This window comes from Emys orbicularis, chromosome 8 (assembly GCF_028017835.1).
Source record: "Emys orbicularis isolate rEmyOrb1 chromosome 8, rEmyOrb1.hap1, whole genome shotgun sequence".
Classification (NCBI taxonomy): Eukaryota; Metazoa; Chordata; order Testudines; family Emydidae; genus Emys; species Emys orbicularis.
In genome coordinates, this window is record NC_088690.1 from 11768213 (window position 1) to 11783232 (window position 15020).

The following is a 15020-nucleotide window of genomic DNA, read 5'->3' on the forward strand; positions in this document are numbered from 1 at the left end:
TTGAAATGAGACATCACTGGAAATTTATGCTGTATGCTACACGGCAGCTATGGGATGGTGACTTCAGAAAACTGCCCAAAGAGAATAAATCACTTGAACTTTTGCATCTGACTAACATGAGAAGAGAGGACCTGTGCCAAGTGGGAGAATATGAATTTCGTTCCCAGGAGCAGGAAGTAGTGCAGGAATGCAGTCAAGGTAATGTTTTCCATGACGAACAGTGATGATGGGGAAGAGAGTGCTTTGCACCACTCAGTGCCCTCTACCAGACAGTTTGGGTGGGAATTGCTGCTTGGAGAGGGCCTGGTTCCTTACCCTAGCTGGAGGCTACTGGTGCAACTTGGGCCAGGCCTGGCTTAGGAGAAAGGGCTGCTTCTGTTGAAGAGTTGATGCTGTGGCCCAGCCAGTAAGGGGGGGAGAAAATGTGGTCCTGCCTGAAACTGAGAGGTTAAACACTCATTATTTTCACCTCTCCTGCTACCTGATGATGATTGGGTGATAGAAGGAAGCAAGATGTTCGTTATGTGGGAATAGGGAAACCTCCCAGGGCATGAGAGATGTCACTCCGCATTTTCCCCCTACCAGAACACCATGAAGCCACAGAATTAGCAAAGTAACACTGAACTATTCACTAGAGTGGGTTGTAACATGCACTGCCAATAAATAAATAAGTAGAATGTAAGATTTCCTTGACTCTTTCTAATGCTATAGAAATCGTGACACTTATGTGTTAGTGTCACAATATCCTGCCAGGGACAATGATGTCCATCACATCCACCATTGTTCCCATTGTAGAGAATAGCCTCGGGGTGCCAGATCATCTAGGACTGGTATGATAGTCCCATAGTTGCTCAGCTTTAGGAACAGGTGAGATTGTAAGGCAGTGGTCCCCAAACTCTCTCCACTCCCCCGCCCCCCCAATGGTCTGCACTCTCCCCCAGGAGCGCAGTTGGGGGCTGGAAGTGGGGCCAGGAGTGGAGCTTGATGGCGTTCCCTCCCTGTCTCCTGTGGGTGCTGGCCTGGGCTCTGCCACGCCCCCCTTAGAGGGGCACGCACCACAGTTTGGGGACCTGTTGTCAGGATTGGGTTGTTTTGGGTTTTTTTCCAATTACCTTTTCAGCCATCCTACCAATTTTTCTATTTAACCCCTTACCTATTGATCCACATTCCACGGACAACCTGCTGTGGTGAATGCCCTGCTACGGTGCTGGATGTTCCAGCTCCATCCACTTGGAATATACCTGCTGTGAATTCCAGGTATGGCAAGTTGGACTGCATCGCTGTGCTTCCTAACACTTCATTCATTTTAACAGTGTTAACAATCGGTAGCAGCACAGCAATAAAAGGATTAAGGAAAGATTTTGTGATGAGCTATCTCCAGGGAGTTGATATATGACTACCAGACAGAGAAAATAATCACTTTTTATAAGCTGTAAACAAGATTCCCATGGAGGAGAAAAAAATGACAGATTTAGGTTTTCTTAAAAAATCCTACACCAAATAACCCCCATGGAGACAGACACAGCATAAAGTCATGTTGAAACCTAATAGGAGTTTCTTCTGTGTGAGATACATGAAGTGAAGAAAAGTTACTGTATGAAGACATTTTTGATGTAAAGATTTTTTTTAAAAAAGGAAATCAAGTGTGCTAGTGCCTGAGTCCTGGCCAGTACATTTGTCTGGGCTTGAAATACAAAGTAAACCATTTTGACAGCAGAAATTCATTACGGGAGTGCTTCATTCATTTTACAGAATCATTGATTATCCTATTGTACAGCTGTTTCTTACTCCAATGGCTTTAGACTTCAAAGCAAATTTTCCATAAACATTCCTTAAGAATTCAATCCCCCCTAATTCCCATAGACTTGGGCTAGTAGTTTTAAAATATATTTATATGTATATATATGTATATATTTATATGTCTATATATCTATCTAGCCTAGATAGATATATGCACAGCAAGCCAAACATACAAAAAATAAATACTCTCACCCCTCTTTACAGAACAAATCTTATATCCCAATTTTGTTAATAAATATTCTAAACTGCTTGTATAGCATTTTTTTACTTTTGTTGATGGATAGCCACAAAGCATGTTCAACCTATTTACAAAACCGCTATAAATATAGTTTTAAAATGACGCATAGCTATTGAACCCGGCAGGTTATGTATACTGGGTTAGTAGCTCAGCAGTAGCCTCTTCACTATCACGTATGGGTAGTGCAACAAGTTAAAACGTGTATAAAAGATTATACATACAAAACTCTCACATCCTTTGGATGTTTGCAGTTCATTATAACTTTGTGGTTACCCTTCTGCAACATAAATAGTAATTAATTAGGGGGAAGAAAAGGATGGGGGCAGGGGGTGTTCCATGATCCATAGTGAATCTGTTCAGTGCATATTATTCCATTGTATGGGACTAGAGCAGCAACTTGGTCCTCATGGTAACCCATCATCTTCCAGGCTCAATGCTACACGCTGTGGAGGAAGGAAAACACAATAGTGGTAAATGCTTGAGTGACAGAGAATCATTTGATCTCTTCGGACCTGATACCTTACTCATGAATCCTCTTCTCCCCCTCCCCCCCTCCCCAAATCCCACTGATTTCAGTGGAGTAACACCTACACTGAGTAGTACTTATTAGTACCTGGTCCTTCATGCCTCCAATTCCCCTTCCCCCAAATGGGGATAAGCATTACTCCCATGCACTACAGATGTGGTGGGAGGCCAAGTTCACCGATGTCTGTGACGCACATTAAAATCCTTGGATGGGAGGAATGACAGCAGCGCAAGGATTGCTATTATTATTACTCATTCAGCGATATTAAGACAGTGCCCTTCCTCACACCTGCACTGCTTTTACTCCCTTCTTTTTGTCCTTCCCTTCACAACTCAGTTATTATTCATCCAAGCTGCCTGTTTCTTGAAGGGACACTTCCCTGAAGAAACTACTCTGCAGGGGTTCTGGTGCCTCCATCAGCAAGTCCCATTATGCAGTTACAGCGGAACCTGTGGAGCAAAGCATTACTCCTCCATCCCATCTCTATGCCTCATCTTGCTACAGCAACTTTCCTTGACTCCCTATGGAATCTCAGTCACTCTTCACTGCAGGGCATTTCACTCTTTAGTGGTTTATGTCTAATTATATAATTAGAAAAATACTGTGTTCCCCCTAGCAAATACAAACTGGACTTTATTGTTGGCAGGAAAAAGCAGTGGGTGGAAAAGAGTAAGGCATAAGACCACCTGCAAGCTGGGGTCAGGAGAAAAACCCTCCCCATCAAGGTACAGCCTAACATTTAGCAGCAGTCATTGTCCCTGTTTTGAAAAACTCGTGTATAGGACGGCCTGTTCATTTTTCTTGGATGTTATTAGTACTCACCACTACAATGATGGGCATGTTATAAATACCTGAGAGACATGAATTTCTCAGCGGGGTGCCTGGCAGGGATTTAAGCACCAGTGCCACTGGAGACAGGGTACCTGACTAAATGGACCATTGATCTAATCTCAGATAGTAAATTCCTACTGTATGTTCCAATGATATGGCAACAGGATCCACATACAAGTCTAAGAGTAATCGAACAGGCAAAAATCTGACAAACCCCTCATTTAATGTACTGTCTGATGCCAAGTAACTATAACCAACCTCATGATCAGCTGAGATAATTCTGTAGCCAAACCTTCTTAACAAGAAAAATCTTTTCCTTTGGGAGCTTGCTCAGAGATACTTACTGCTGGGTAGACATGCCCAATTTGTGCAGTCCTCCCAATATGGATTTCCTCTTCATCCTCTTCTTCTGTTGTCTTCCTGTACACAGGGTTATCAAAGTTCATGCTTTTAGTGTTCTTCCTTTTCCAATTTCTCCAGATGAGGTACCCTCCCATACACAGCAAACCAATGACCACTGAAGAAAAGAAGAGAAAAAGCTGTCATCCGGCTACCAGGAGAAGGCAAACATAGTCCCATGTGGACCCCAAATTTGTTCCCATGTGGACCTCTGCTCCTGTACCCTTCAGACCTGCAATACAGTAGTTCCTTGTGCTCCAGAAAAGTCTTTTACAAAAAGTTGTCAGGGTAGTCTCATTCTAAGCTTAAATCAAACCTGCTTACCAAGAGGAACTACAATTCCAATAATGGCTGCTGTAACAGTTGATCCAAAACCTTGCCCATCATTGGCATCTGTAACCATAAAAGAACAGTTCTGATTAATCAAACGGCACTAAAGATGGACCAGAATTATAATGATAGCTACATTTTTTTTAAAAAGCTAGGTTTTAAAATGTGTTTAAATTTAAAGGTATGTGGTCTATAAATAATATCTATTGTGTGCTTATATATGATAATTAATCATCTTTAAACAAGACACCAAATCATAAAATAAATAATCCTGAGCCAGCAGCTTGCCATCTTTCTTGCTTAATTCTTTCATATCTTGCGCCCTGCTATATGGCTGTGCCACAACACACAGATTCACTCCTAAATAATAATAAACAACTTTGAAATGTGGAGGCTTTTAGCTTGCTAACCCCAGATGTCAACTGCCACAGTAGGACACACAGACTGGGACCTCAAAGGAAATGAGACCCCAAAATAAGCAAAATGAGGGCTAGAGTTGCTAAGGGGCCTGCCCTTTCGGAAGAACTGTCCATATCCATGTACAGTGACAGGGCTTTACAGAAGGGGGCACAGCTGACTGCTGAATATGGCCACAGAAAAGCACAACATGATGTGTGACCAACTCCCTTCTAAACCTCTTCATGCTGCCCCTTAATTAGCTCAACTATTAGGTGAAACTAGGTACTCCCTCCCCATAATAGGGCTGAATGTGATGCCTCAACAGCACACTTAGGCTCCTGCTGGCCAGGGAATGTAGAGACTGTGGTTAGGTACCAGAGCTGAGTCTTCTGAAGTCAGAGCACACTGGGGCTAGCTTTAAGAAGAGCTGATAAAGAAACATATGCTCAGAGCAGGGGTCTCTCTCAGACAATGAGCCTTCCAGTCTGAGAAGGACCAGCTTCGGGGAGAGCTAGCCCACCAAATCCCAAACAACTCTAAAAAATACAGCACTTCAAATGCCTGTTTGTTAGTGTAAGGTCCTGGTAGTAGGGATAGAGTGCAACCTATGACTGGTTCTAGGTATTGAAAAATCTCATGTGTAATGGTCCAGTGGTTCAAAACTGGTTCTCCATGTGTACGGCTCATAGTGTTGTTTCTCCTGGCTCTGTGTGCATATATCTAATTACCTGTCCACCATGGTACACTCACACCTTGACTACTGCATGCAGTTCTGGTCACTCCATCTCAAAAAGATATATTAGCATTGGAAAAAGTACAGAGAAGGACAACAAAAATTATTATATGGAAGCTGTTTCACATCTCTGAGGAGAGATTAAAAAGACTGGGTCTGCTCAGCTAATGGGGAATATGATAGAGGTATATAAAAATCATGTATGCTGTGGAGAAGGGGAATAAAGTGTTATTTACCCCTTCACATAACACGAGAACCCCAGTGAAATTAATAGGCAGCAGGTTTAAAACAAACATTAGGAAATAACAGGAGTACTTGTTATTTTTGCGGATACAGACTAACACGGCTGCTACTCTGAAACCTGTCATTAGGAAATACTTCTTCATGTAATGCACAGTCAATCTGTGGAACTCATGGCCAGGAGATGTTGTAAAGGCCAAAAGTATAACTGGGTTCAAAAAAGAATTAGGTAAGTGCATGGAGGATGGGTCCATAAATGGCTATTGGTCAAGATGGTCAATGATGCAACCCCATGCTCTAGGTGTCCCTAAACTTCCAACAGTCCGAAGCTGGGACTGGATCACTCAATAATTGCCCTGTTCTGTTCATCCCTTCTGACGCATCTGGCACCAGCCACTGTCTGATTACAGTATACTGAGGTAGATGGACCATTGGGCTGATACAATATGCCAGTTCTTTCTTCTGTTCTTAATGTTTGGGCACAAAAAGGGAGGCTAGTTTGTAAAAATCTGGCCCGTAATGGAAAGTCTCTGTCTTTATCAAGGAGAGTAGCTGACCCTTCATCTTGTGCATCACAGCTCCCTCTGATAGCAACACAGCCACCAAGCTATTGCTCTATCAGGAAAAGAACTTTGTGGTACATAATGCATTTGAATGATCCTCCTGTGGCTGTGACTACACCAAAGAATGCCATGTGCAATAGCTAAGTTGAACCTGGAGGTTGCCTCAAAATTCGATGGAATGTCATACTTATAAGAGCAAACCAATACATGTTAATGTCTCATTCTGCAAAATGTGTGTTTTGCAATCTTAATGGGATTAGCACTGAACTCAGCAATATACTGTATTTACTCTGACAAATCAGGACTAATAGAGAAAAGGCTAAATACTTCATCTACTGAGACACCAATGCATGGAAAATAATGTAAAAGGTAGTTTATCCTTTTAAATGAATCCCCTTGGCAGGTAACTCTATTAAATAGACATTTTACCAGTTAATGAGATAGGTACCATAATTGTCCTTGTTAGAAATATTTTAATAAACACTGAATCTAATTATTTTTGTTTGGGGTTTGGAAGGAGATTTACATAGGTAAGAATGATGAGAACGAATTTGGGAGATTGATTCTGCTTTCTCAAGAGCACTGCGCACTGCTTAGCATCAAGTATCATGTGTCCTGTCTTGCCGATGAGAACAGGGATGCATGATTTAGTGCTTTGCAGATGCAATGGAAATGATGCCTCTTTTGCTCAGTGTAGTGTTTGAAAAGCCAGAGGTCTTCTGTCTTATTGTTTTTAATCAATTACCAGCGAAAGGGGCTATGTTGGAGGTGGAAATCTGCCTCTCTGTAGACCAGCAAGGTTATGGAAAGGCAGTTCAGCTTCCCTGCATTGCCCTGCCAATGTGTTGCAACCCTGACCTACAGGGATCACCACCAAGAATGGGAAGGTAGTTAAATCCCTCATGGCTTATTCAGTACATAGCCTCTGTAGAGGCTGACAATAAAGAAGCCAGTTAGTGCCATCCGCTGGGAGTATTTTTTGTGATGTGGACATCAGGCCATGGAGATACTCATTTTAATGCAAAACTTTGTCAGAGGTATTTCAGAGCAGGACTACATGAACTTTCAGAGCATTGTGCTGAGCAAAACAAATGCAGCTTTCTTTGAGAAATAGAAACCTTAAATACTGTGCATGTAAGACTGAATCCCAGGGAATCAGACACGACAACCTGGAACCAAAGAGTTCAGAGAAACTGGGATCACTTTTCTATTATCATAATGAAGGAATTGAGATGAAAAATCTGATTTTATTTCTGCCCATCTATGCATGCCTGTGTCTGACATGCATACAGCACATCGGACCTGCCAGCTCTCCTACTAGCCCATGGATCTTTGTGATACTCTTGTACCTGGCAGAAAGTAAAGAAGTAGGAACCTGAATCTCTTACAGTGCTGGGATAAATTGCTATTTCCAGGTGTCATGATCTTTGTGCCTATTAGACTGGATGTGGTTGTGGGTAAGCCAACCCCTGGGGTTGTGATGGAGAATTGTGATACAGCTCCTGAGCTCTCTCTACTGGCATTGCTGGTGTTGCTAGTTGTAGCTGCGTTGATGGCGGAAATCATAGTAGTGGTGATGGTTGAAACTGGCTCAGTTGTTGAGGCAGCTGGAAGATCTGAAAAGCAATCCCATATAGTTAAAACAAAACAATGACTGAAATCTGGTTAAACAAGTCTGCAAAGCAGATCTCACATGGTGATAGGCAGCACTCCTTTCCAGATTTGATAACGGTTAGCATAGGAGTCTGGTTTCTATTCCTGATTTGTTATGTGGCCCATTGCCTCGCTATACCTCTGTTTGCCCATGTGCAAGATGGAAATAAAATAATTTACAAAGTTCACAGTGGTGTAATGATGCTTAATTCACTAATATCTATGAAGTGCTGTGGATGGAAGGTGACATAAAGAAGTTCAAAGTCTTTATCATACTTTTTTGGGTGTGGGACCCCAAAATTCAGAACTTGCACCATATTGGAAATATTAGGTAAAATTCACCTCTAGTAACTCCCATGAAGAGACTAGAGTTCGCTAAAGATGAATGTGGCCTAATATTTTCCTAAATATACAATCTACGCCACTCACGCCTCATGGGGCGGTGTTAATGAATGATTTTATTGACCAACATCACCACCATGATTTCAAACCATTCACATGTTTAGCACCTGATCCAAAGCCCACTGAATTCAATGGGAGTCTTTCCATTGAGATCAATGGGATTTGGATCAGGAACTAATTCTTTGTTCCCCTTCATGCATTCAGCTTTTCTGATTACTCTTTGTGAATAAACAAATTCTCAATAAAGAGACACTCCAGACCAACCAAAATATCAAGCTATGTGCAAAAAGGTCCCAAGCGCACAGACTACCGTAGCTAATGGTTCATGCACTGTTGTTAGAGGGGGAAATTTCACTGATGTAAGTTGGTTTTGTGGAAGGGTGGGGTACAATTGGTGTGGCTCGAAGGAGCTTGTGCCGAGCAACACCAGGCTAAGAGAGAGGTCCCTGCATTAAGGTGGTTGCTTTTACCTTTGTAGCATTTCTTCATATCAGGGCCCAGCCACATGTTGTCAGGACAGGCACACGTATACTTGGGGGAATGTAGAGAGATTTGGGGTGCGGGAAGACACAGGTATTCACAGCCTCCATTGGGTTGGGAGCTGAGCTCACAGGAATCTGGAGCTGTTCAAGGTGGGGAGGGGGAAAAACAAATGTATTGTTTCAAACCATGCTCATCAATTTATCTTTGTTCATAGCAAAGAGACCCGTCTCCCAAATGAGATTCTATTCTAACTCAGAACCCCTAGGAGTTTTCCATCTTCTAGAGCTCTTCTATTTGTATGCAGGAAAGTAGCAGTGGCCTCACCATTGTGCGCTCCCACTTTCATATACTATATGCAACAGTTTTGCTTTGCTTTGATGGTTACAGCAGGGGATGGGGAGTCAGGACGCCTGGGTTCCATTCTTTGTTATTCCACTGACTGACTAAGTCACTTAAGCCATTGTTTTCAAAGCATCCTCTAATTCTGGCCATTTAACTCAAGACACTTAAATCCTGCTTTTCAGTGACGATGAGGAATCGTACCTTGAGTGGAGTCACTGAGAGCTATGGACACTCAGCATTTCTGAACATCAGGCCCTCACTATCTCATGCTGGGCAGACTTTAAAATTTTCTGCTTCACCCTCTGCCTCAATTTACTTGGCTGCTTAATAACTCTTACCTCTCAGGTGTTTTTAAAGCATTATGAGATCTTCAGATGAAAGCTTCAAAATGTCTTGTGGGGTTTCTTGTTTACTACCCAATACTATAGATCAAATATATTCAATTTACAAGCAAATCATGGTTTTTCTACCTGCCAGCTCCACACAGTAAATCTGGGATTTGAATGTCAAGTTTGTTGATGATCGTCAATAATAAAAACTCTTCAATTAGAATTTTGTGCTGATTATGCTGAACCAGGAAAGAGTCCAGCTCCTCTCTTAGTTGTGCAGGCTTTTCAGTACTAGCACCAGTAACAGGTAGGCCAATCATTCTTCTCACTGAGCCTATCTGACCCGGAATACATAGGGGGAGCATATCTACTGAGTAAGGTGGTGCCATTTCACAGCTGTTGTCTCATAATACCCACAATCTCAAAGCTATCTATCTCCCTGGCATTTTCTTCCTGCTAAGAAAACTATTAGCAAGTTACTTTGTTTAGAGTTCTTTCCAATTTTATCTGAGTGACACTGCCAAAAAGTGTCACCTAAAATGAACAGCAGGCAACAGGCTGCTCTGATCGCTCTAAGACTAGACTTCAAAAGGAAAGCTGCTAATTAAATTACTATAAACAAATTGCAGGCTTTTCAATAAAAGCGCCCACTGAATTAACTATGCAGGAATTTCAAACATCAGGCATTCATTTTATATTAGCAGCATCTGCCTTACCACTCCATCCAAGACAATTGGGAGGCATTTTATTTACCGGCCCAAATGAATGAATGGTGTTTGGACTATAGATTCATAGATTCTAGGACTGGAAGGGACCTCGAGAGGTCATCGAGTCCAGTCCCCTGCCCGCATGGCAGGACCAAATACTGTCTAGACCATCCCTGATAGACATTTATCTAACCTACTCTTAAATATCTCCAGAGATGGAGATTCCACAACCTCCCTAGGCAATTTATTCCAGTTCTATGGGAGAACTGAGGGCATGCCTTACCTTTTGGCTGCTTTAGCTCATGAAAGACCACAATATCATGAGGGTTATTGAGATTCTCTGCTAAAATGGAGATGTCCAGGCCATTCAATCTGTTTGCACTGAAGATTGCCTCGTTCTCCAGGTCAGTCCAGAACACCTTATCCTGCAGAACACACACAGGCATTTTGATTTGGATAAATGCAAACCCCATGAAGTGTTCGATGATGGTTCTCTGGCAGCCCCGAAGGCCATTTGGGGCAAGGCTGCCTACATCTCAGCTTCTTTTGCACATTAATCAGAGGCATTTTAAGTACATGCAAAACAGACAGGTGCTAATTTTGCAGTATGTTATTGGCGTGTCCTCTACTCCAGCTGGAGACAGTGGCACTCAGCAGTTTGCAGAATCGCATACTAAACAATCTAGAGACGTCTACTGAGACTGAGATAACCTTGTCATTTTGTGGTGCTGCTGGATCATGATGCGATGCTACTTTTGGCTTTGCAACACAAAGATGCAAGTGTCTCAGGGCAGGTCTTCACTACCCGCCAATCCATCAGGAGTCGATATATCGGGTCTAGTGTAGATGTGATAAAAATCGATCCCCAATCGCACTTCCCGTCGACTCCGGAACTCCAGCTCACGAGAGGGAGAGCGGCAGCGGTCAACTCGCCGCCGTCCTCACGTCCAGGTAAGTCGACCTAAGATACGCCGACTTTAGCTACGCTATTCGCGTAGCTGAAGTTGAGTATCTTAGGTCGACACCCCCCACCTCCCCCCCAGTGTAGACCTGGGCTCAGTGTCAGGAGGTGGTAACAGATCTGGAGAGCAGCATTTACAGATGGGCAAAAAATGCTTAGTTCCTTAGAGTAGCTTTGGGGCTGGGTGGGAGGGGAGAACACGCCGAGCAGGCCTGGATACAAAGAGGCCATGTCCATTATGTTTAGTGAAAGAAGAGTTTCGGACTCCAATGGCCGTGGATTTTGAATAGGATTGGAAGGAATTTGTTAGAAATCTCTGATCCCTGCACCACAGTGAAAGTGCCAGTAAATGCTGATCTTCCTTCCCTTTCCAAAGATGTGACCTCAGTTGAGCAGGTATCTCTGTAGGGCAAAACCACTTGTATTCTTAAAGACTCTAACACTGCAGCAATGGATAAACACTAAAGAGGGAGCATCCAAAAGACCCACTTCTATCTCCTGCAATAAAATCTTTAGAAGCAAGTGGCACTTTCTAATGATTACTGCAGATTGAGAGATACCTAAATACCACAATATAACAGGACACAGTAGGTATGTGGGAATTGAAGGCTACTGAGATGGATTTAGTTGTAGGAAGGTGACCTGGCCGACAGATGAAAAGGTAACACTTGCAACGTCTTTTAATAAGATGAAATACATAGCTGGAGGGGGAAGGGTGGGTTCTCAGGAGCTAGTTCAGGAGATTTTCCTTTATCTTGAGAAAAGATTCAGATGGAGGAAGGGGGTATACAGCATATTCTTGGTTAACAAACACTGTAAAAGTTCTGCAAACACTGTTGATGTGCTTAATTTAATGCACAGTCCCACTAAAATCAGCAAGGCTATGCATGCCAATGAGCACACCGGGACAGTATGTGCCTACAGGATCAAGCTCTTAATTTTGTGGCAAGTAGAGTGTGCATCCTTCAGCTGTCAGGGCTGTGCACCAGAGCACGGCCAACTCAGCTTGAAAGGGAGAGAAATGTCTGGGTTTATGTTTAAATTGGATAAGTAAACGACACTTTCCTGGGGTTAAATCCTGCCATCAGACAAGTGCACTGGGTTCTCAGTTCTTCCCAGGCAGAGAGGCTCCCCACTAACATCACCGCCAGCTCCCAAAGGGCTTGTACAGATTTCTATCTGGGTACACTGATCCTTGTTGCAGACTGACAAGCGGTAGCATATAATGACTGCGCAAATAATTAGCAACCTGCCAGGCTGAGGAAGGGAGCACATGCGGCATGGGTCTGGGAAAATGCAAAGCCAGGAAATCACACTGCAGATGAGTTGTAAGAAGTGTTCAGAGCAAGCTGCAGTGTCACATTCAAAGCCATCCGGAGCGGGCCCATAAATCCCTGCCATGCACCCAGATGAGGGGATGCCCCATGTTCAAGGGGCTTGATCCTAACAGGAGGCTTTAGCACCTCCTGTGAAGCTCCCACTGAAGTCTTATCTCACAGGAGATGCTCACTCAGCAGCATCAGGCCTTTAGTTAGTGAAACACCCATATGTCCTGACACTAATCGTAGCAACCTGCCTGTGTTTTCTCCTGCCGGTGATTTGGCCATTACACAAGCAGTTAACGTGACTAAAATCGACTTGTGCCATTAGCCCACGTCAGCTGCGCAGGTGATGCCGGTTTAGGCAGGGTGCTCCTCCCCACCACACAAGTAATGCATTACATAGTGGCATTTGACTGATTGCCGCTCTTGGGGAAGGAATACTCCTTGCTGAACGCACACCGGATTAATGGCTTTTTGCAGCAGCTGACACGGCCCAGGAGCTTCCTGTGCCATTCACAGGGCACAACTTTCAAGCAAGAGGTGTGTCGAAAGAGATCCTGTGGCTTCCTGCACTCCCCAGCCAGCTCTGCACCCATTCTTACCTCAAACACAGCTACTCCGAAAGGGTGGCTCAGGTCATCAGCAGAAGAGATGAGAACTTTCCTATTGCCGCCATTGAAGTCAATGCTTGAAAGTAAGTGCAGCTTGGAGTCCACCCAATAGAGACGCTGATTCAGCAAATCTGAGACAGGAAATGTGACCAGGCAGAATTACTGTACATGCAACTACAGCACTTTTTGCTATTGCCCAATATTTTTCCTGTTGGCAGAGTGGCTACTTCTCCGTGGGCTGTTGAGCCCTTTTATTTATTATGGTGGTTGAAACTTTGGTTCACTGCCCAGATACGCTGACCCAGGCACCCCTAAATAACATGCTGTTATGTGTTTGTGAGAGCTGCTCGATTGACAGCCCGGCTCGTGAAGTAGTCCCCTCTCTGATCAAGTAGAACAGGCCAGCGGCCTTGCTGGCTTCTCAACTCCACCCCAGCAATGTCCCTCAAATTTGGGCTTCTCTTCACAGACAGCGCTACAGTGGCACTGGTGCAGCTGCGCCACTGTAGCACTTTAGTGAAGATGCTACTATGCCGACAGGAGAGCTTCTCCCATCAGCGCAGTTAAGCCACCTCCCCGAGAGGCGGTCGCTATATCAACAGGAGCCGCTCTCCCATCGACATGAGACAGTGGGGGTTGGTCAGTATAACTGCATCGCTCAGGGGGCTGGATTTGTCAAACCCCATGGCGATGGCGTTATACCCAGATCGGTCTGTAGTGTGGGCCTGGATTTGCCTGGAAGGATCTTTTCGAAGGCTGAGAGGCTACTTCATTCTCCAAACCACTTAATCTGTGGCTTTTTGCTGAGACTCCTGATGAAGGTGCAATTAATGCTAATAATGATGGTGGTTTCCAATGCTGAGTGACTTCACCTTTTCATAAATTCATAGATTTTAAGGCAGAAGGGACAAGTGTGATAATCTGGACTGACTTTCTGCATAATACAGGCCATAGAACTTCCATGAATTAATTCCTGCGTCAAGTCTAATAGTTGTGTTTGAACTAGAGCATCTCTTAGGAAAACATCCAATCCTGACTTAAACATTTCCAGTGATGGGGAATCCCACTTTCTCGAAGCCATTGCTAGGTTTCAGATTCAAGTACATTTCATTTCACGGACAAGAGGGGAAGAAGTGGGAGAAGGTGACTCGTGCCACTGTAGGACTTCATGAACGGAGCTTTTCTTCCTGGGACAAATTCTAATTTTGGATGAGCTCAACTAACCTCAATGCAAAGGGGTGATTGCCACTCATAAAAGCAATCATTTCAAGCTCTGGGTTGAAATCCTAAGCATTAATTTGTTGGTTAATTAATAACAAGGGCAAATGTTATGTGTGACGTTGTGCAGTCTATATGGTTTTATAAAAAACATGATAATAAGTGAATATAATGTAACTGGAATATGCTTCATGCAAAACGTCTCTTGTAAGGTATCATTACAAAGCTTATAATCTACGGAGTGTGATCATCCTATTTGTATAAATGTACCACTCTTGTATCTAAAACTAGAAATATGAAATATAACTGAGGGCCTATTGTAATTATGCAAAGTGTGGGCCATTAATGGTGGTTTGGAATCTTGATGGCTCCCATTAACCAGGACCATTGTCTGCAGATGGCTGTGTTTACCTGTGAGTCTTCCTGTGTATCTGTGTGCTGGCAAGTGGGCAATGAAGTCTTGCAGTGACATGTGATCATGTCACCTGAACTGGAATCCATCTTTAACCTGGTGCTTTTCCAGTGGGGGGGGATGGAAACCCAGAGGGACAAAGGGTTCCTGCCTTATGCAAAAGATATATAAAGGGGTGGAACAGAACAAAGAGGAGAGAGAGGAGCCATCATGAAGAATCCCCTAGCTACCACCTGAGCTGGAACAAGAGCTGTACCAGGGGAAAGAATTGTGCCCAGTCTGAGGAAGGTGTCCAGTCTGAGGAAAAAACTTACTGAAGCATCTCTAAGGGTGAGATTATCTGTATTTAGTTTGATTAGACATAGATTTGCGCATTTTATTTTATTTTGCTTGGTGACTTACTTTGTTCTGTCTGATACTACTTGGAACCACTTAAATCCTACTTTCTGTATTTAATAAAATCACTTTTTACTTAGTAATTAACTCGGAGTGTGTATTAATACCTGGGGGAGCAATCAACT

The 15020-nt window shown here is 43.4% G+C and overlaps 1 protein-coding gene across 1 annotated transcript in view; it reads right to left on the reverse strand.

Annotated features, from left to right (window-relative positions):
* Positions 1-2442: 2442 nt before the first annotated feature.
* Positions 2443-15020, reverse strand: part of LRP8 (LDL receptor related protein 8) — a 277087-nt gene continuing 264509 nt past the window's right edge. Inside the window, 7 exon segments of the mRNA XM_065409640.1 lie at positions 2443-2481; positions 3740-3912; positions 4119-4187; positions 7448-7675; positions 8585-8737; positions 10259-10400; positions 12861-13000. Of these exon segments, the coding sequence (XP_065265712.1) occupies positions 2443-2481; positions 3740-3912; positions 4119-4187; positions 7448-7675; positions 8585-8737; positions 10259-10400; positions 12861-13000 (944 nt within the window).